This window comes from Hetaerina americana, unplaced genomic scaffold (genome assembly GCF_022747635.1).
Source record: "Hetaerina americana unplaced genomic scaffold, ioHetAmer1.1.p SCAF_1, whole genome shotgun sequence".
NCBI classification, from domain to species: domain Eukaryota; kingdom Metazoa; phylum Arthropoda; class Insecta; order Odonata; family Calopterygidae; genus Hetaerina; species Hetaerina americana.
In genome coordinates, this window is record NW_027286069.1 from 79,576,022 (window position 1) to 79,596,713 (window position 20,692).

Genomic DNA, 20,692 nt, shown 5'->3' on the forward strand with positions numbered 1-20,692 from the left:
CTCCACACTATATATTACAATAACTCTGTCTTTAAGGTTTTTTACCTTTCTATAATGACTTTTTAAATAGGGAAATCCAAACCGATAGGGGTATGTGGAGACTAAGTTCCCACGACTGTCACGACAACTCTTAAATGAGATTAAACTCTTAAGTTCAAGAGTAGAGCCTAATAGTATCCACTTCAAGGGTAAGTTCTCATAATTTTATCATAATTATGCATGGGAATATCGGAAAATGGATATTTTTATTTAATATTGAACAGATAAACACAAAAACAATATCATTCGATTCTTATTCACATAGGAAACGACGAAATTTATTGACTTAAAATTAGATTCTTTGATGCCGTCGGTTTAATTATGAATGAAAATATTTGGTTGTAATGGTGACTCAGATAGAGAAAATGTGTCAGCTGTATAAAGTTAATTGACACCTTTTGTCCCCAGGAAAGAAATTTTCACAAGCGGCTCAGTAAAAGATCTCGGAAATGGTTTAATCATCGATGATTGGTCTAGTTCTCGGGCAGTATACTGGTGGAGAAATATCCTATAAGGGACTTGGTGCCATGTAATTCGAGGAAGCATCTCAGGTCTAAATAAAAAACGAACTGCTGCACGTGTCAGAAGGGGGCAGTGCAAGCGGGAGGGTCTGCTGGGGCAGATTTTAAAGTGAGAGTTACTGAAGGGGAAACGAGGCGGCAATTCAGAGTGAACGGAGTATTCTCAACTCTCGGAAAATACCCGCACTCCCGCGGAAATGAATTACCAACCCTTTCCGCGCTCACGCCGAGAGATGAAAATTCAGCAGCCCCCGATATTTCCGCCGTGCGGCGTGCGAACTCCCCTTCCCTCTAGCGCTTCCTCGGCGGGAGTGGGCCGGGGGAGGGAAGGGCGTTCGAGAGGCCGTTACAACCTCCTCGAGAGAACGACCGAACGGGGACTTCACTCCCACCCCCAAGCCCTTAATAATTCAAACTCCCGCCCCCCCCCGCCTCCGCACTGCCCTCCCAAGTCGGCGATTTTTCTCGGCCGCTCGAGGACGGTTGGGGTTCGGTAAACGGAAGAGTTTCCACAACAATAAAAAAAAGACGAGATAGAAGGGGGGGAATGAGGACAACTCAGATGGTTTACCAAAAAATAAAAGGATGAAATAAAATAATTCGAGAGTTTAGCTACCCAAACACGTCCCTGAACTCCTCGCTTAGCACACCGACGTTCTGAAAAGGTAATAAGCTTGCATTCATTCTCCAACAGCGACACAAAAAGGGAGGGAGAAAGAGAGGAGACTCGGACATCCCCTTGTTTCATCGTCGCCCAAAACTAGAAGCCTTAAACGGCAATTTCTTACAAGCGCAACAAGGGTTTGGGACTACGCCGCCTTCGTAGTTTGCTTCTTGGGAGTTACGATAGACGAGGTAGGGGCGGAGTAAGTTTTCTTCAAGGCCAAGCGAAGAAGGAGAGTTTTCTCGGGGGCCCGAGGGGAGAAGGGAAGAAGAAGAAGCGGTGGGAGACTCCGCGATATGAAATGAGGATTGAGCGGGAGGGACCGGAGGAGGACGGCATCCGGAGAGAGCGGAGCGGAGCGAATGGGATGAAAATGACCGAAGTCGTTCCAAGATGAAAATAGCACTTCGGGAAATGCCGCAACAACGCAACCCTTAGTAGGGACGGAGTCACGTATACGGGCACGAGTTTGGCCTCAAATTGGTAGAGTTCCGGAATGAGAAATAATTTTTTTATGGCTGGGGTTTCAATTTCAATTTCAAACAATTCTCGCAACGGTAAATTGAGTATATATAGATGAGCGTAATAGTAAAGTTTTAATTTGTAGACCATAGACATAAGTACATTTAACTAACTTTAAAAAATACCTCAAATTTTAATTGTCGAGTAATTATGTTTCAAGCGTAAAATTCTTCAAAAAGGTATAGCCAGGCAATCGAGCGTCTAAGGATTTCGGGCTTTCATCTAATTATAGTCATTCCTAAATCCTAAGGCATAGAAATTCTTCCCTGAAGTGCCTTTAAAATTTAGACAACATTGTATTGGACACTAAAAACTTCTTTTTTTTCAAATTTTAAGACTATTTTTTAAAATGTCTTGAAAAGCAATGGTAATTATGAGGCTTCTGTCGGCGTTCTGCGTAATCCCTCAACATTTGACTGACTTTCCCCAAAATATCACTCTCTGGACCCTCATCCTCTTTTCTGATACGTCAAATAGGTACATAACTTATCTTTGATCGTTTGGATTTCTTTATTTTTAACTAAGAATAATAAATATTTTTGTATTTAATATACTTTGATCGTGATTTTTGTGGTATTCACTTGTTATTTGGGTATAAATTTATCTATTTTAAGGGATATTTCTAATGATTTTGGAGGTTATAACAACACAAAATTATAGACCTGCAATGGGGTCTAGTAAATATTCTTCTCCATAAACAACTCATAATTTACCTGCTTTCCTTCTTTGGGTGACTACTAAAGAATTGGGCATGATATTAAAATTTTACTCAAGGAGAAATACCTGTATATTACATTTTTGCCAGATATTTCAGACTGAAACACCTCAGAAATAATAATTTTAGTCTTATGAGGAGACCAAAAAAGGAAAGTGAATGGGTCACAAATCCATGTTTGCAAAATGTAATTGGAATGGGACATTTACTTCTGCGCAGCTAACATGCGCTGGGAATCATCGCTAATTAGGATTATTTTTTGGTATCACTAAAATTGCTAGATCAATTTGCAAAGAATATCCGGATAAGTTTCAATCCGATCCCTCTTTAAGGACAAGCTATGAGCTAATACCGAAAAAATTGGTCCAACTGGCTGAGAAAAATCATGGCCAATTAAAATCCTCGATATATTATCTGTGATATAACCATTTGAGTACCTTAGCCCAAGTTCCACTCACCCCGTTCTGTGACTTTGAACCATTCCCAGCCAATCGTTAATCTATCAACACCATCCGAAACCATAGCTCCAGTATTCTCATTCTTATCTTACTTTTATACTCATCACAAAATGGAAAAGACTGAAGAATGCTTACTCTGTCAGAAATATTTTTTTTAGCTACAGATTGAGTTCGATTTTTCAGATATTCCGGAATAATGGTGAGCACAACAGTTATTTTAACACGAAAAGGAATTACTAGTTAGGCTTTGCTACCAATTTGTAGTGAGATCCTCGAAGTTAATTTAATATATCGTTAAAATTTATTTTTAGTCACGAAAAAACGAGAATTATTGGATGGCTCATGGTTTGGGGGATTACATAAGATATGGCAACATGGGCCAAGTTTCGTGAATTCGGATCCCACAAATGGTTTGGGCTCAAAGTTTGGGACGCACGTCATATGTTCCAGTACAGTCACTCAAGCGAGGGAAGAAGTCACTCATCTTGGTACACTCAAACAATGTGCTGAAACTGTGGGTATTGAAGAAGCTAGCAGAGTAATGGTGCTGTGTACGAAGAAACGTAGACTGGTGTGAGGAAATATAACTGGAAGGACAGAACGGAGTGAGAAAGAAGAAGGGACGGGGTATGGGGGCAAATGGTAATAAACGGGAGCGGAGCGGAGAACCTTACGTCGCGTGCCACGCTCCGGTGGAGCAAATGACACAGTCGGCAGTGGTTTCATTCAGCTTTAATAAAATCCACGAAGGTCTCGGAGCTCCTGAGGGCGATGGAAAGTGCACCAGTGAGATTGAATAAAAAAAAAACATTCACAGACGAAGGTTCCCGGACTTGTTCTCGACGGCTGCGAGGAACGTCTCCCAAAACGCGGGACGATAAGTTTTATTAAAAACTCCGGGGGGGGGGGGGTTGAGGCGGATGTTGAATTTCACCCTCTGCCCTGCTCCGTTACAGATGGCGGAGCTGCGAGGAGTGGACGGGTCTCCACGCGCCGCCGCACCACGTCGGGTGCAGGCCGCGTCCGGAGGGGGAGGGGCGGAGTAGGAGAGACCAAGCGGAGGGAACTGCATCTATCCGGAAGAGGACGGGACGTCGCTCCCACCCAGACGGTGTGGGTTGGAGCGAGCTACGGTTGGGCGGTATTCGACAATTTCGGGGGTCTACTATTCATACATTTCTCCGAAACTTCTGGCCAGAATTTGATGCTAAAGATGCCGGTGCAGAAACCACCGGTATTCTTATGGTACTGACGCAGGATTTGCTGTTCAATAAAATTAACCACTGAAGCAATTAGATTCAAGATGGAGCGCTCTGAATGTGTTACAATAGCATTTGGAATGCAAACATGCCCGTGAATTGTTTTTTTAAATCTAATTCCTAAGCAGCATTTTAATATTAATAATCTTACTTTTTTCAGACATTTTTCTTCACACGATTGACATACAAGTTTCAATAAAAATAAATGGCGAAACAATCAGCAGTTTTTGGCTGTACGGAGATGCCATATTTTTTTCCAAAGAAACTGCGGGAGATGCCGCAACAGTAACTTTTAACAGAGCCATCCGCTAATGTGCATTTCAATGCAACAATTTCAGAGTGTAAAAATCATTCGCCTTGACTGGGATGGAAAGTCAAGTCGAATGATTTTTACACTCTGAAATTGTTGCATTGAAATGCCATATTTTGATGAAAAACGTGTCCTATAAATATCAATGCTTACTCACCCATTTGTTTCTATACTATTATGGAAAATTTAAAACCCTTATAACAATATATTTTGTTCCTTATACCCATTAGAGTTAGGAAAATGGGCATTCCGATACTTGAACTGTTCCACCCGCACCAATTTACACCTTATTATTTTCTTCTAAACCCTTTACTTACGTGGAAAATTCGTTACTCAATTTTTTTTACCATTCCTTACCCTTCGTACTCTTCCAAAAATCACTCAACAATGATTAAAATCCCCTTGAGTTACTGGTTACCTAACGTTCATCTTCCTAAAATATAAGTAATTTAATCATCACTCCGCCGGCACTTACTCCTAACCACATCCATCTCTTTCTCGTCTTACCGTTTTCTCCGCATTTACATACAGAAGCTCGGGAAATGCTCATCATCTTACTTCTTCACTAACCACTGCACAGCCCGACTCCTTGTCCTCCATCCTTACTCTTGCAGTCCAATTCTCGTTCAGAACAACGTGTAGAATCGAATGACCGAAAACCAAAAATTAAGTTTGCAGAAATCATGCATGCATTCAAATCAGATGATCTTAATACCTTAAAAAAGGGATTCCTTTTTTCTACACACAATTGGTACAGTAGAAAAACATTACATTCGACATTTTTAAACGACCTGGAAATAATATACCTAATGCGAAATGATAATAATCACCAATTATACCAATGGCTGGTGTACTAACACTTCCCGCCAAAAGTTTGCATGGCGACTTGCACAAACGTGAATGAGACTTTTTTGATTTTACTCTTTATATTTTCGTTATTGTCTTGTTCTTTTCTCCAAACGGATTGATTACCACCAACGATGAAGGCGTTTAAACCCAAAGTTTAGGCTTTTATTTAATCGCATTGCATCTTCGCACGACTTGGAGTCAGGGCAAAAAGGGATGATGGGAGTGTGTGAGGAGCGGTTGGGAGACGGGGAGAAACGATGCCTCTTTCCCCTCTGGTCGGGGCGGGGTGGGACGCGAGGGGACGGCCGGGGGTGAAGGGTGAGTGAGGGTTGGTTGGTAGGAAGGATAAGGGAGCGCGCGAGAACGCATGTTTGTTCAATTGTTCGAGAGTGGGGGGAGGGAAGGGTGGGAGAGTGTGTGGGTGTGTGAGAGAGAGAGAGAGGAAGAGAGAAAGGGGGGGGGTTGGTGGGAGATTGGCCGCTAAGTGTGCCTGCATAGTGTGTGAGAAGTTGCGGGAACTATCTTAGGATAATAAACTCTCCTCTGCGATGGAGGGAGGACTCCAGGAGAGGACAGGGGAATTGGTTTGGAGAACGGGACGAGGAAGTTAATGAAGGGGCAGAGACGGAGAGAGAGAGTGAGGAAAACAGGGGAGAAAGGAGAGGAGAAGCGAAGAGCTTTGCTGAATTCCGCAGCACCCATACCATAATCTCATTTTCTCCGCTTGCTTTGCTCAGCCCAGAATCTGATTTTTACTTCTCTTAACGTTTCACGAAAATTCATTTTATGGCTCCAGGAGTTTTCACCATGATGGTTACGCATACTGCATGCAAGCGCAGGATTCAAATTTAATCCGTTGCTGAGAGACCCAAAGAAGCAACTATTTTTTTCGCAGGAGGAAACCACCAAGCAAATGTTTCCTTGGTAAACCAAAACTGATTTTTTTTTATTTTTGTGGAAATCAAGAGATGGGAAGCGTACTTTAGGATTGGCTGAATGAAAGATTTTTTCCAATATTTAAAATTCTAACTCGAAGAAAAGTTGTGGTTTTGAATCTATAATGCTACTGCCAAACTCCAAACTTTTGTTATTCAATATCTGGTCAATTTACAAGGCGCCTGTATTTTATTATTTCCTTAGAAATAACTTATTTGCATATGCTTTATATCGACTCGTACTAAATCATAATTTTTTGAGCTTACGAAAGAAGAGTCACACCACATGTGGCTTTAAAGTCGACCATTGAACCAGTGTTTTAATGGGGGAGAAGAGGAGAAAAGAAAAAAGTTTAGAATTAACAAACTTTTTAGGAAATTTACCGGTGTTTATAAATTTTCCGTTTTTTTTAGCAAAAGCAGGAAATATTTGGGCTCAAAGCATCCAATTTTAACTATCTATCGCAAAATCGCATGATGATTGAGAAAGGAATCAGTAGATTCTTATTACATTCCTGAATTGGAGCCCACGTGCGATTAAAACCCTGCTTGAGCCACGGCGTAGCTTTAAGTGAAAGGAAAGGAAGCGAAGCCCTTGCGCTTGCTTGGAAATCGGCGAAAGGATGGGAAGCACGCTGTTGACTTCATTTTCCAGGTTTCCCCTAAGTGTCCAGGAAGGTGGCAAAGGGGACGGAGTGGCAAGGGGTGAAGGGGAGAAGAGGGATGGTAGGCCCCGCGGCGATTTCCTCAGTGAGAGAGGTTACTTACCCTCCCGCCCTTTCGGTCTATAGGTGCTTCAGTCCAGGAAGGAGAGACAATTAAGGCGCTCTTGGCTTCCCTTAAAGTCGAATGGTTTCAGATTTTTCTGAAAATTTACAGAAAGGATATCCACAGAGAATCTTATCCATAGAACGTTTCGACATATCTGCCTTCCACGACTTTTCCCCGGTAATTTTCTTTAACAGGCTTTATTTTGGACGATGCATACACGAAGTAAAAAATATTATTTGAAATACAAAGGAATTCCTCAGTTAACAAACTAATATAATCAGCTATTATTTTTGTTATCTTAAAAAGTCTCATGCAACTTTACATTGAAATATATATGTATCGGTATTTTAATCTCCGATATTTTCGAGTTTCCCTTCACAAAAAAGGAAAAATGACATCTTGATTCAAATACGCCTTAAATTTCTTATTATGTTTCTCATTTTAAATTTAAAGCGATGAGCTGGTTTTATAACGATAGGCTACCGTTTAAGACGGGTTTAAATTGGACACATTAACCACCGCTACATATCTGAGCCTATCCTAGCAAGATATAACCTGACACCCCAAACTACAATAAATCCTTCATCAATTCTGCATACTTTCTGCTTCCCTTATTTCCATCTAACATGCCTATCCATTGGTCCCACAATCCTTCCTCTTGCCGAAAAAATTCCCTCTATCACAGTCTTCGATGTTCCATCGCCAATCAAAAGTGCTCTACATCCATTTTACATGCATCCTTTGAATTTCTCTCAACGATATTTCTCCTCCCCAACCATACCTAGCACTTCTTTAATTGCTATTTTTTCCATCTATTGATGTGTTGACTAATTAATTCACAATGAAGAATATCGTTTTTTTATAATTAAATAAAGCAAAATGTGTATGTTGAAAACGGAAGACAACAAATTGTTCATGTGACGCGGTGGTGAAGGACCGGATGGAGGACGAGTTGGAGAGACAGGAGAGAGAAGGTCACTGGACGACCCAGGAGGAAGGGAGTATCACTCTGTCTCCCGTGTCCGCGTTTATGGGTTCCCGCGTGCCCGATCGGGGTGACGGGGGCGTTCGGGAACGGTTTGCGTCGCAGAGAAAATATCCCCCGAAAGATGCTCCCCTCCCCAGGCTGTTAATCTCCGCGCTTGGCTAAGGGCATCCGCGTCCCACTCTCTCTTTCGTATCGTCTCTGAAATAAACCCATCTCTCCCTAAGCTCCCTCGCCCACCTCCTTCCTCTCGACTCCCGCTTGTAGCGCATCATCCCCCACCCCGGGAGGCATCCTCACCCTATCCGAGAAATATTCTTCCGGGTGGCGTCTCCATTTGCTCCGCTTCCTCCCGAAAGTCGGAGGGCGTCTCAAGATCATCCCGTCATCATCATCATCTTCGATGTTTTTTTCCAATCCGTCTCCGGTTTTCTCTCCATTTTTTTAAGGGCTCAAACATTTCGTATTTACTTTCCCTTGTAACGCGCTAATGGTGTGGATCCCCGATCCTCCCCCGCGATAAGATGGACTTGGGAAAGGGATGCTTACCGGGAGCTGTGATTTTTTTTGCTGAAATGGGCGAACGTCATTGTTTTCTTTTATGGGCGATGGGAGTGCGGCAGATGGGCTCGTTTTATTTTTACGGGCGTCGTAATGTGAGGGCGGGAGAACGAATCTCGGCACATTCCGAAGCTAGCCTCACGGGCCATGCGGTTTAATGCGTTTCTGCGAAGCCGATTTGCAATGAGAATTGCTAAAACACTAATTGAATTATACATTGGACTTTTATGGGAAATTTCCCTATATTATGAAGCTATAAGCGTATAAAGGGGTGGGAGAATGTATTATGAAGCTGCTCTTTTTTTCAAGGTGGGAGCTTGTTTTCTATCCTTACTAAGATATTGTATATTGAGTTTAAAGTTTATTAACTGTACTTTCAGTTATCACTGGATTCAATTCACGACTGAATAGTAGAAAAAACGGACATTACTGCGCGGAATTATTAATGATCCTGCTTTCACATTCCTTACACATCCATATAGATAATATTTATGAAGGAGCCATTTTCATTTGGGGAGAAAATGTGAGTGGGAGACACCTTGCCATATTTTTGATCTTCTTCCGAACTCATATCTCGCATCTTTACGTTTCATCGTCAGCTTTATCCTGATTAATCACATATATTTCTCACTAACTGATATCTGTAATATCCTCTGCTTCTGTAATTATGTTCACCGCTGAGTGATTGAATCATTTTATCTTGCGGGAGATGTGTGAAATGTTCCTCTCTTACTAATAGTTGATAATAAGTCAACGCTCTTCTGAATTTGGTGTTCCATATCGTTCGCCTTGTACGTTTAACCTTTGAACAAGCCCGGCGGAACATGATTTTAATCACTCGAAAAAACATATTTTTCAACTTGGTGGTTTTAAAAGAAAACACATGGACAAGTCTCTAAAATACTATACAACGTCACATAATACTAAATATCCTAAGGGGATTCTATATGAAAGCATTATTATAATAGTTAGTCGCAATGAAATATTTTCGTGAGGATTGGACGTTACACACCTTCCCGCATCATCAATTACGTGAATGCGGAAGGATGGAATGGGAAAACAGTTAAACATTTTTTCACGAAAGGATGAACGGCGTCTTCGGTCAAGAGTGCTTTCTCTCGTCATCCTCCTCCGCCAGTATGGGAGATAGTCGGCGGGGGTCGCGCCGGGGAACGGGATGGCGCTGGGAGTACTCACAATGTACATCCACGTTGAAAGTCTGGTTTGCCTGCGGAGGGACCCCGTTGTTGGCGATGCACTGGTAGGTGCCCATGTGCGTCCGGTGGATTCTTGTTACGTTCAGGGTGTGGCCAGACACGGAGATGGCTATGAAAGAGAAAAAGGGGTTTGGAGTGAGAATCGGTATCCACAGGTGATATCCAAGAAGACAAAGAACAGAGAATTAGATAGAATATACCAAAGATTTCATATGGCTTAGTTATATGACTTCAGGGCTTTGAACCAGAAGTTTCTGACTGCAAAGCCCACGAAACTGTCGTCCGGAAAAATGGAACAACAAAGCGGTTCGATAACTATTATGCTAGCAGTACATCGCCACGAAAACCTCCGTTATCAGACAGATCGAACGAGATTATCATCGAAGGTCTCCAAGTTCCACGAGACGATGCATTAAAAAAATATAATAATTTCATAATTCATTTCTGTCTATAACAATGTACAGAATGTACAGAAGTTAAAAATAAATAAAAAAATATTTATCATCACATAAAAATAAACGTAAATCAAAATAAATAAGGCTAAAGAACGGTTAAGCTTAATCTTCTCCCTGCGAACATGTACGTTGAGGGGACCTCGCTCTTGCCAGAGAGCAATTGCCACATGAGAACTCCACAGGAGTCTGGCAGTCTGTCTGCATTCGGTGGTGCGTTTCTGCTCCACGTGAATTCACCTCACGTGTCCAGCGCAGGGAATAAATTCTTTCGCCCACTCGACTGGCGGCGGTGGGAGCGTCTACCTAAGTGCAACTCCCTCGCGTCTCCCATGATCGTGATTTGTCCGGAAGCTGACATTTTCCGGCGACTCGGAGGTGGTGTGCTTCAATGGTAGAAATAACATACTTCAAATCAATATATATATATATATTTATAAATAAATATATATATATATATATATAATAAAAGTTTCGCAGGTCTGAAGTTTGATGGCATGCCAGGATGGTGTACCGTCACCTCATTTTCGAGGAGACTTTTTCGGAGGGCTTACGGTTTCCCTAAGCCTTGCTCAACCGAGTGACCCTGTGTCGCGGAAGCCCTCTCACTTTATACCCGAAATACCAGCATGGCCGTCGGAGGTATTTAGAAGATTAGGGCCAGTGAGGGCGGGATGGCAAGATTGGTCTCTAAGGAGACGTAGCCCCACGATGCCGACAGGTCTCTTTCATTTATTAGATTACTGATGCCTAATTGTGGATTTAAATAATGATACAAGTTCAAAATACATACATTTCCTATAAAACCGCATACTTTTCTTACAGTGGTTTCCCGATTAAGAATGGTTTTGAACGGACAAACTGACAAACCACTGTTACAGTTCCGATCCTCACCCTTCAAGACACGTGAAACCCTACTCTACGATGAACCGTCCCCAGGGATTACCATCTGGGCGTGGTGGAAGAGCTTGTTTGTTTTGATGACGTGTAGGGGTGTTCTGGCGGTTATGGTTAATGCTCCTAGTATGATCATCCGTGCCAGATAATGAATGACAAATAGCGGCTCTAGAGGTCAAAGGGTAGGAGCCTGACGAAAGATAGCCCGCGCAGCGTCTATTCCTCAATGTGTCGGAAGCACAGACAGAACCCAGTGAAGCGGCTATTTGAACGATAGTGTCACATTACAGACACTATTGAGGATGGAAACGGAAAACCATCTCATTTATACATATATTCAACGGAAAATGATGTACGAAAATATGAGAATGAATGGGAGTGAAAAATAAATAAATAAACGGTACCTCACTGAAATGAATTAATGTATGCATGTTTATAATTAATTACCCATGAATTCACCTCAAACTCAAAAGGACCGGGGCTTAGTATTTTGGTCCTTTGTGATCGGAGACGTGAAACACGATCTTGACCATCGTCACATTCATACGCGATCTCCGACTGCGCGGGAGATCACTATTCCTATCTGACCTAAATCGGCTTACAACCTTATTGCCCTACCTCATGCCCTAGACGGAATCACCTCCAACAAGAAAGAGGGTATTACCCAGCGCTCGGTAATATTTTGCTTCGCGCACAGGGGGGCGTGGAATCGGCCGGTGGGGAGGCGATGGCGGGGAGAAGTCAGCGTTTGGCGGAAGCGAGAGTGGCGGAGGAAGGGAAGATGGCGTTGGGGGTGGCAGTTAAACAAATAAAATCGAGTGGAAAGAAAGGACGCACTGAGAATCACTCCATCCTCGTTAGAGGGAAGTGGCGGACGTTTCCTCCTACTCATGAAAGAGGCAGATGACTTCTCCATTGGAGAGAAAACGAGGCCCGGGTGGGAGGAATACACGCGAGGAGAAACGGAATAGGTAGGGAGTGAGAGAGAGAGTTGAGGTGCTTCGAGAGGGAAGGGGGAAAGAGAGTTTCCCTGAAGGTGGAAGGGGAAGTAACTGAAGGAATTTTAGGAATCGAAGGAATATGCACCCCGGGGGACAAAGTTGGGATGCTCTCAAAATGGGTTGAATGGCAAGGGAGCGTGAGGGGATGTGTCTAGAGGGAGTGTGGACAGTCAAGAGGGAAGAATGACGGAGCTTACGCGGGAGGGGAGAGATTAGCTGGTTGATTGATTAACTAATTTATTAGAGCGGGATGAGATTGAAACCGGCTTAATATGAGGGAATGGGGCGGAAGGGGGTGTGGAGGAAAGGTATTGGGAAGGGGAGGGAGCGTTGGTGAAGAGATGGGATTGAAGAGAGGGATTGGGAGAGACGGAGATTTCAATTTAACACTTCCATAATCAGTTGTAAAATTAATCGAAATGTCTTAATCATCCGCGACGTAGATACTGAAATATTCAAATATTGTATTTGAGGTCGATAATTGACGGCGATCGATTCCCTCGGGTGTTAAAAAATATTCCAGTTACCAGTCGTAAAAAAAATTAAAACCCTCAATTATATTCTCTAATCTTGACCTCGCTGTCTTCTCTGCAGAAAATGGGGGAAGGCTAACTTCTGCTCCGTTGTGTGGATCATCTAAATCCGTGCGATTAAATTCAAAACGCCATTCTATCACCAAAGAAGCGAAGTAAAGGGCATGTCTCGGGTAAAAAATATCCAGACGGGAAACTTATCGCGGATTCAGGAAAGCATCGTCGGCATCATTGAGATCCCTCAGGGATACTGTTTTAAAAGTTGCATGCCAATCGCTCAGGCGACTGAGGATTCAAATTTCGAAAACTGGCATCGATTCCACGACTAAGATCATAATATTTCCAAATTTTGACGATGCTCTAGTTGCGTGATTTTAGCATTAAGGGTTCTGATAAATGAGAAGAAACCCCAAAGGCTTACAAATTCCACCACCATGAAGCGAAGCTAGGGTGGGATCTAACAATGAAGACGCTGACCTCCAAGCACCTGGACGTTCAATGCGCTCAAAACTATTGAGAAGCGTCACTTGTACTCTGACTGATCTCCCCTTTCCGGCATCCCACAAAGAAAAAAAATGTTTGAATGCCATTTAAATTTGTCCTATTCAATTAGCCTGATTAACTTTTAGTCATTTATCGCACTTATTTTACTGTTTTGAATGAATATATTGACCTGATTCTTTTTCGAATTTAGGTGTCTCCAATGGGAGAAAAATAATACTTCAAAATGTGTGCAATGGTACTTATTTGGCGTTGAAATCGTTTGAATCTGCGGGTACCTGGACCCAATTTGGGATTTGACCCTGATAGATGGTGCTAAAGTGATTAAAATTCCCTGGGATTCTTGTACTCGGTATAATTACCTTACTTAACTTCCTCTGGTAAAAATAATTTAGTCTTCCCGACCATCATTAGCAATTGACTTGGGGCGTTGAGTTGCTGTGGACTCACCAATTATAAATTAAAAAAAGGTTCTTTGGCAGTGACGCTGTTTGTAACCAATCGTGATGTCACACATTAAGGAATAAACTTACTGGTGATAGCAATAAAAAATCAAGCAGTCAAGTCTGATGTAGTGATTGATGGGGAAGCAAATCACCAAACTTAACCCAGGCAACAAACGAAACACACCCACGTAATAGCGGGCAAAATCACTTGCGGTTGATTATGGGAAAATAAATGCCAAAATGGAGATAGAAAACCAGAAAGGTACAATTACACCATCTCTTAATGTTTCCTTACTGGGGTATTAGACCACCCAGCCAAAAACAGTCCCACCATAGCGAATAACTTGGTTTTAATGACTTTCGGGAACAATAAACTCACATCGGAGACCAATTTGTAACTCTCACACTAAGATCCTGGTAGTAGTTAGAGAGGAAATTAAGCCAGAGGAATGGGAATTTCAATGAATTTAAAAAACAATAACATCATATAAACGGTCACCAATGCAGTTAGTTGTTTTGAAACTAAATTCTACGATACTTAATGGAAGTTTCAACTACCTAAGTTGATTTTATGTAGGACTCTGCGGTGTGTTATAATTTAACGCCTCGTGCTTTACGTGATTATGAATTTATTTCCATGCACAAAGTGGGGATACCTAGATGGATAACTTTAATAAATTATTATGCTTATCAAGGGATAGTACCAGCGTCATGGTGCCTATAAATACCTCGTTCTCTCATCTTAAACACACGTGGTTAGTTTTCTCACCTTAGGTAGCCACCACTAGCTCCATTTTCGCGTGGAGAGAAGACGGAAAAGGAAGATAAAGTGTAAAGGGCAGAAGCGGAGACATCTTGAGGAAGATATAGGAAAAAAACAAACTGAGGGAAAAGGGGGTATTGGGGAGGAAGATGAGATGGCAAGGGGAGTGTTGGTGGAGGGGGCGTGGTGGAGAAGGTCAAGGAGAAAGAGGAAATGAATCAGACGGGGCGAGGAAATGATTCGAGGGGAGGAGGCGAGAAAGAGTGCGGATGTGAGAGACAGAGAGAGAGAGCGAGAAAAAAAAGGGCGATTCGTTTGCGCAAGATTGGAACTGGTATCTCTACTCCTACTACTCTCCACTCTCCGCCCAGTCTCATCTTCCAAAGACCCACCTCCTTAACCCTCCCAAACCATCCGCCCGACAACACTCCCACCCCTTCTTCCATCACCCTAATCTTTCAATTCCCTCGGTGATACCCCCCCTTCTGATCCCCTACTTCTTATAATGCCCAATCCTTTCGCCGCGCGGCCGCCCGGATGTTCCCGATACTCCTTCCTCGTGCTTTTTTATTCTCCCCTTCGCCTTTCCGACCGTCCCCCCCCCGCCCTCCCCAGTCGACTAATTCCATCAGTGAGTGCTAAATGGATTCGCGATTGCGAGGTTGAGAATAAATTGGGTGTCTCAACGTTTCAAAGTAATGGCCAGAATTATCATGCAGGAGGATTAATTGAGTGCTCCCGTTTCCATAGTTTGGGAGTTCCGCCGATTTCAATCGTTTTTCTTTTCGGAATGAGGAAAAAAATACTTACGCATTTACGTACGTAATTCTTGGCCGCGGCTGAGCATGAGTCTCTCAATTGATGGCGGATGTATTGTCAATTTCTCCCGTGAAAAAAAACTTAATAGAAGGCGGCGCGGAGTACTACTCTGTCAACAATTGAAAAAGTTATCTGGTTGAAGAATTTTATGGATTATCACGAAGTTTTTCATCAATTCGAACGGAAAATTTCATTCATAATTGTAACATGACGCAAATTAATATTTTCCATTACTCAAGAGGGCGGTCATAAAAAAATAGCAATTGATTTCCGATATAAAATTAACTTAGTCTCTCAGTATTTAGCAAGGAAGCAATTCAATTTATTCAATCTGAGATCATGGTGGGTGCGGACATCGAGAAAATCGAAGAAGATCGAATAGCAGAGTAGGTTCCCCTTCGCATTTGACAAATAAAGCGACGTTGGCTTAAAATTTGTGTACCCAATAGGTATTCTTTAAAGCAATTTTTTAATAAAATATTCTTGAACGCAAAAATGGATGAGAAAAATTCATCCGACAAGGCGAGTACTTCACAGGGGTTAGAACAGAAAATTTCTGCAATTATGTGATACTAGAATGGTCACTGGTACAGTCTAAACGTCGCTTAATTTTCTAAGCGGGAACTTCTTTTGCCTAGAATCACACGGACGTAAAATCTTCTTACTTCAAGAAACCCGGCAACGGACTCATCAAAACGCATGGCGCACCGTGACAACACACTCCGACATTCGCGGCTATCGCTTCTATACTCAGTCTTACCCAAGGGAGGCGGCTCGACCGGCGGCACTAATGGCCACAGTCCAAGTGATTAACGTCACACCCATCATCGTGATTATTCCCCAAGCCGAGTGAAAACAGAGTGCTCGTTATTTTATTCCTGGAAATGCCCCCCGTCTCTGTCCAACCACCGTGACGCATGTGGAGGGAGAGAGAGAGGGGCGGGTGAGCTTCTTTCTCTCAATGATTTCGGCAACAACCTATGAAGCTTAATCCAGGCGGCTGCGCGACATGGAAAAACAAACAACCTTACTCCTATCTTTTCCACTATACATACAGTTGTATAAATAAAGGAATATATATTATATATATAACCAAATTGACCCTCGGGTTGATTACTGTGTTTATGGTTTATATATATATATATATATATATATATATATATATATATATATATATATATATATATATATATATATTCTCAGATATTGATTTATTTGTTGAATCATTCAGGCAAGCAGAAGTTTCCGTGTTCGAATCCTTGATGTTTTATAACTTTCCAGGTGATTTTTTTTCCTATGTGTACGTCCCCATGTATATTTCTTAAACGGTTTTTTCAACCAATAATATATATATATATATATATATATATATATATATACATATTTATTTATATATATGAATAAAAATATATATGTATCACATATTTATGGTATTTTTACATATATTAATGTATATATATTTTTTCTATATGGTATATAGGGTCGCGGTAGTCCAGGGGGTAGAGCTTTGGACTACTGATCGGAGGACCCAGGTTCGATTTCGGGGAAGCCTCCCTGGGCAACTGAAGCTCCACCCAAGCTATGTGATTTTTCGGGTACCAGATCTTCCTGGGAAACCATAACCGGCACAGGGAAAGGAACTGGCCTCCCTACCCTGATGTGTGAATTTCACACGCCATCGGGCTTAGTGCTGGGTGAACTCTACCGCCACCTACCAACCCAACGTTCGGGTCGATTACTGTATTTATGTTTATGGCATATGTGTGTAAAATCATAAACATACTTGTACACACTAACGCATGTGTTGGCGTGCGTTTGATTTTGTGCATTGTAATACCGCGCGCGCACACACACACACATATATGTAAAACATACATGTATATTATTTATAAAGAACAACTTTTCCAATCCCTTTGTCCGCCTCCTTTCTCTGAAATAATCTCACTCCCGCGGCAGAGTGCCCGCCCGCTCTTTCATGGTCGTTTTGCCAGACGACACGACCCATTAACTGCGGAAACGTTTTCGATAGGGAGTGAGAGAGAAAAAGTGGGGTGGGAGGATAGTGCGACGAGGAGGTTGGAAAGAAAAAGAAATAAAGATATAAGATAAAAGGGGAGAGGGGGAGAGTGGGAGAGTGGGAGGCAAAATACATGTATACGCAGGGATCGGGACGAAATACAGCCTCGCGCTACGACCACCGAGTGAGCGGGAAGTGATTAGGGCTGTGCAAAGGGCAGGGGTTGTTTTTTATAAGTAAAAGAAACTGTTCAAAATGGTGGGGGCGGGGAGTTGGAAGCTGAGGAGGGGGTTGTATCGATGTGGGAAAAGGAGAAAGACCCTGTGTACCGGGAGAGGCCTGCTCATCACCCAAATTCCACCCCCGGCTCCTCGCCACTGAGACCAACCCCCGGCCTCCAATCTCCTCACCCACCCGGCCCTAGATCCGGTCCCACCGCCAGGGTGAAGCTCCACCTACACCTTTAAATTTTAGACGTTCGCCCGGAATTTGTGATATCCAGGGAATTGGCGCTTCGTTTCCTCTCCCTGGTCACCGGAGTGGATGGAAGAAGGCGGAGAGGAAGGGTGGAAGTTGTGGGTGTGAGGAGTTTGAAAGCTGAGAAAGACTGGATGCTACTCTCGGGAGGAGACGATACTGCCCAAATAGCGGTGGCAGTTCTGATGGAGACGGATGCAAACCCTTGACCAACATCTCCCACTCCAGCCCCGAAACGCTCTTTCTCTTGAGCAATGCCCGCGAGCCCGATGGGAGTTGATTGAAATTTCTTCTATTAGCCCTCTTTCTTCCGTGGCTTCCTGAAGTACTTGTTTTCAAGTGAATCTGGGTCTTCTTCTTCTTCTCATGGGTATAGGACAATGGTAGAAAACATTTTTAAGCTCTTTCCGATTGCCCAATGCCTTCAAAATGCCATGCTACCCATATTGATTCTACTTGATGTTTTCCACTTTACCATTTTGATGATTCAGTTGTGTTTGCGTGGCATTTGTCATGCTGTTCCATACCCTTAACTCGTAAATTGGCACGCTTTTCAAAATTATGCCTCAATTTTTTTTGAATTTATAATTGGCCAATATTCTGAACCACAAACCATTTGTACATTACATTTTTCGCTACTATGTTTATTTCTGATGGTCAAAGGAAACTTAATTTTTATGTTCCTTCTTATCTGTTTGCTATTACATATATTATATCTTTTTCACAGTAGGCATTTTGGTTTTATAGCTATTGAAATATTTTTATTACTTCGTACTATGCCTTAGTATTTTATATTCCGTGTTAATATCTTCTGGGTCTTTACAAAAAAAACGGCTATGAGGAAGACCGACCAACACAAGGAGATCGGCAAACCCGAAAATACTGGAAGTTGGGAAGCAATAATAAGTGACTTCTGTGGGACCCCCGCAACCATAAGGATTGAAATTTTTAAATACCATTCCTTCCCGGGTAAAGAAACACTGGCAGTTAAATTTTAGCACCTGCTTCAGATTCATTGTGAAAACATGATAATTTAACGTGAACTTGACTAAAGCTAAAACGCTCACATTCTGCACGATGAATTATACATACCAAGTCCAGTGAACTAATAGACGTTTATATTTTCTTGCGTAAGGAGATAATAGCTCAACCATCAATTTAATCGCCGCTTATCTCAATCGTGTATCTCATTACGACCCACGAGTCTATTTTCTTCCTCTGAAATTAGTATTTGTAAAAATTGTGCTTTACCTTAGGAAAAGAGCGTCTCTCGCATTCAATTTATAAATTTTTCACTCCACTTGCACAGTATACTAAGATATTACGACTTTTGGTAATTCTCGGCCTTGGAGTGCGAACCACGATTGTACTCAATAGGAGTAATGGAGAAAGTTCTCCCTCACTCGCTTTGAGCAACTTCGACGACTTTGATTCAAAAGATGAACATGAGCCACATTTCACGTTTCACATATTACAATTTTCATGGCGTCATGGAGACAAAACCGTTCACATGCACATTTCCAACTACAGCTTCAGTCGAATTCTTTAAGACTTTATTACGTCAAAGTCTTTCACTCAATATGAAACGTTATTAAGGGTGATTTGGCATCTGAAGCCATATTCAGTGACTCAAACTATCCCGCAAGCCACCGCAAGGTCCAGTGATGGGAGCTATTAGGAAACCAGCCATGAAAATGGGAGGAGATCGAATTTAAAGTGGTTATATTACTTAGTCACTGGCCCCCAAACCAATTGAGTCGTAGTTCGTGAATTGTGTGAGAAAAAAAAGTCCCTTGGTCTCTACATTGAACAGACTCAGTATGATGAACAGTCTAAAGCCTGTTTCATTCGTCGAACCTTCCGAGGTTGTTTAAACATTTTTGAGCTTACAAACTGGAAAATATCTTGTGTTTTTGAGTTTAGAATGTATCATTTATTGAAGTCTAGTGTTGTATTATATGTGTATTTAAAATAATTCCAATATTACATTACATAAATAAGTAATCTATTCTAGTAATAGTCAGAATTTATTCTCGCTCTATTAAAAAATCTTTTTGCTACGGTATTTGAATCTACGCCATGTTCTCGCAATTTTTTCTAGTATATAGAATAGATGAATTTTTATATTAACATGTATGGAAACTAATGCATATTAGAAATAGTCAAAAGATAAAAACTTATAAAAAATATATTGCACAAAAAAGGGGTTCCTCTCGCTGCCCTTGAAATCCTATTGGCCAGTCTAATGGCCTCAGCGTAGTGTCTCAGCATAAACTGCTGATTATTCACGATGTTTAGCCGATCTTCAAATAAATCGGCTCTCAATGCGCCGTTGGGATAAGAGGGAAAGTCGGGGTTGGATGACGGCGGAGTGGTGGGGCGCGTTCCTGAGAAGAACGTCGCGGAGAAGGGCGTTTTTTCGATTAGTTTTTGTCTCCGGGTCGTCGTTCTCCCCCGTACGGAACGACCTCCTCATCCCCCAACCGTTCTCAGGATGACTTTCGGACGCTTGGCGAACAAAGTGAATCGGAACAAGGGAAGGCGGCGGCTATGGACGATGAAATCAAGACCCGAGGACAATGGTTAGTATGGCTGGTTGGAAACATTTTAAAAAGACGCAATACCGTCTTTTTACTCTCTCTCTCACACACATCCTTTCGATGGCCCGTATTGTTTTCGGCCTACGAAATGACATCTTCCGAGAAAATGAGCCGAAGCTCTTGGGCAAAAGAGGTAGGATATTAGGGGGACGGGAGAGGATTTTACGGCCGAATTCCAGATTCCAGAAATAGAGACCCGTTAACTCCTCGTTGAAACGATATGATCTTACATTTTTAGGGCGCGGGCTTTTAGTGGCAGTTTTTTTTAATGTAGTGTGATGGCTGTAGTGCTCTCGCGACATGCGATTGTCTACATCTACATACTCGGGAATATCTCTGAAATCTTTAGATTTAGAAAACAGTTTGAATATCAAAAGAAA

At 42.2% G+C, this 20,692-nt stretch overlaps 1 protein-coding gene across 1 annotated transcript in view; it reads right to left on the bottom strand.

The window, feature by feature from the left end:
* LOC139693796 (uncharacterized) overlaps positions 1–20,692 on the bottom strand; it is a 985,124-nt gene that overhangs the window by 34,873 nt on the left and 929,559 nt on the right. Inside the window, exon 7 of the mRNA XM_071592080.1 lies at positions 9,787–9,915. Within this exon, the coding sequence (XP_071448181.1) occupies positions 9,787–9,915 (129 nt within the window). The remainder of the gene's footprint in view (positions 1–9,786; positions 9,916–20,692) is intronic.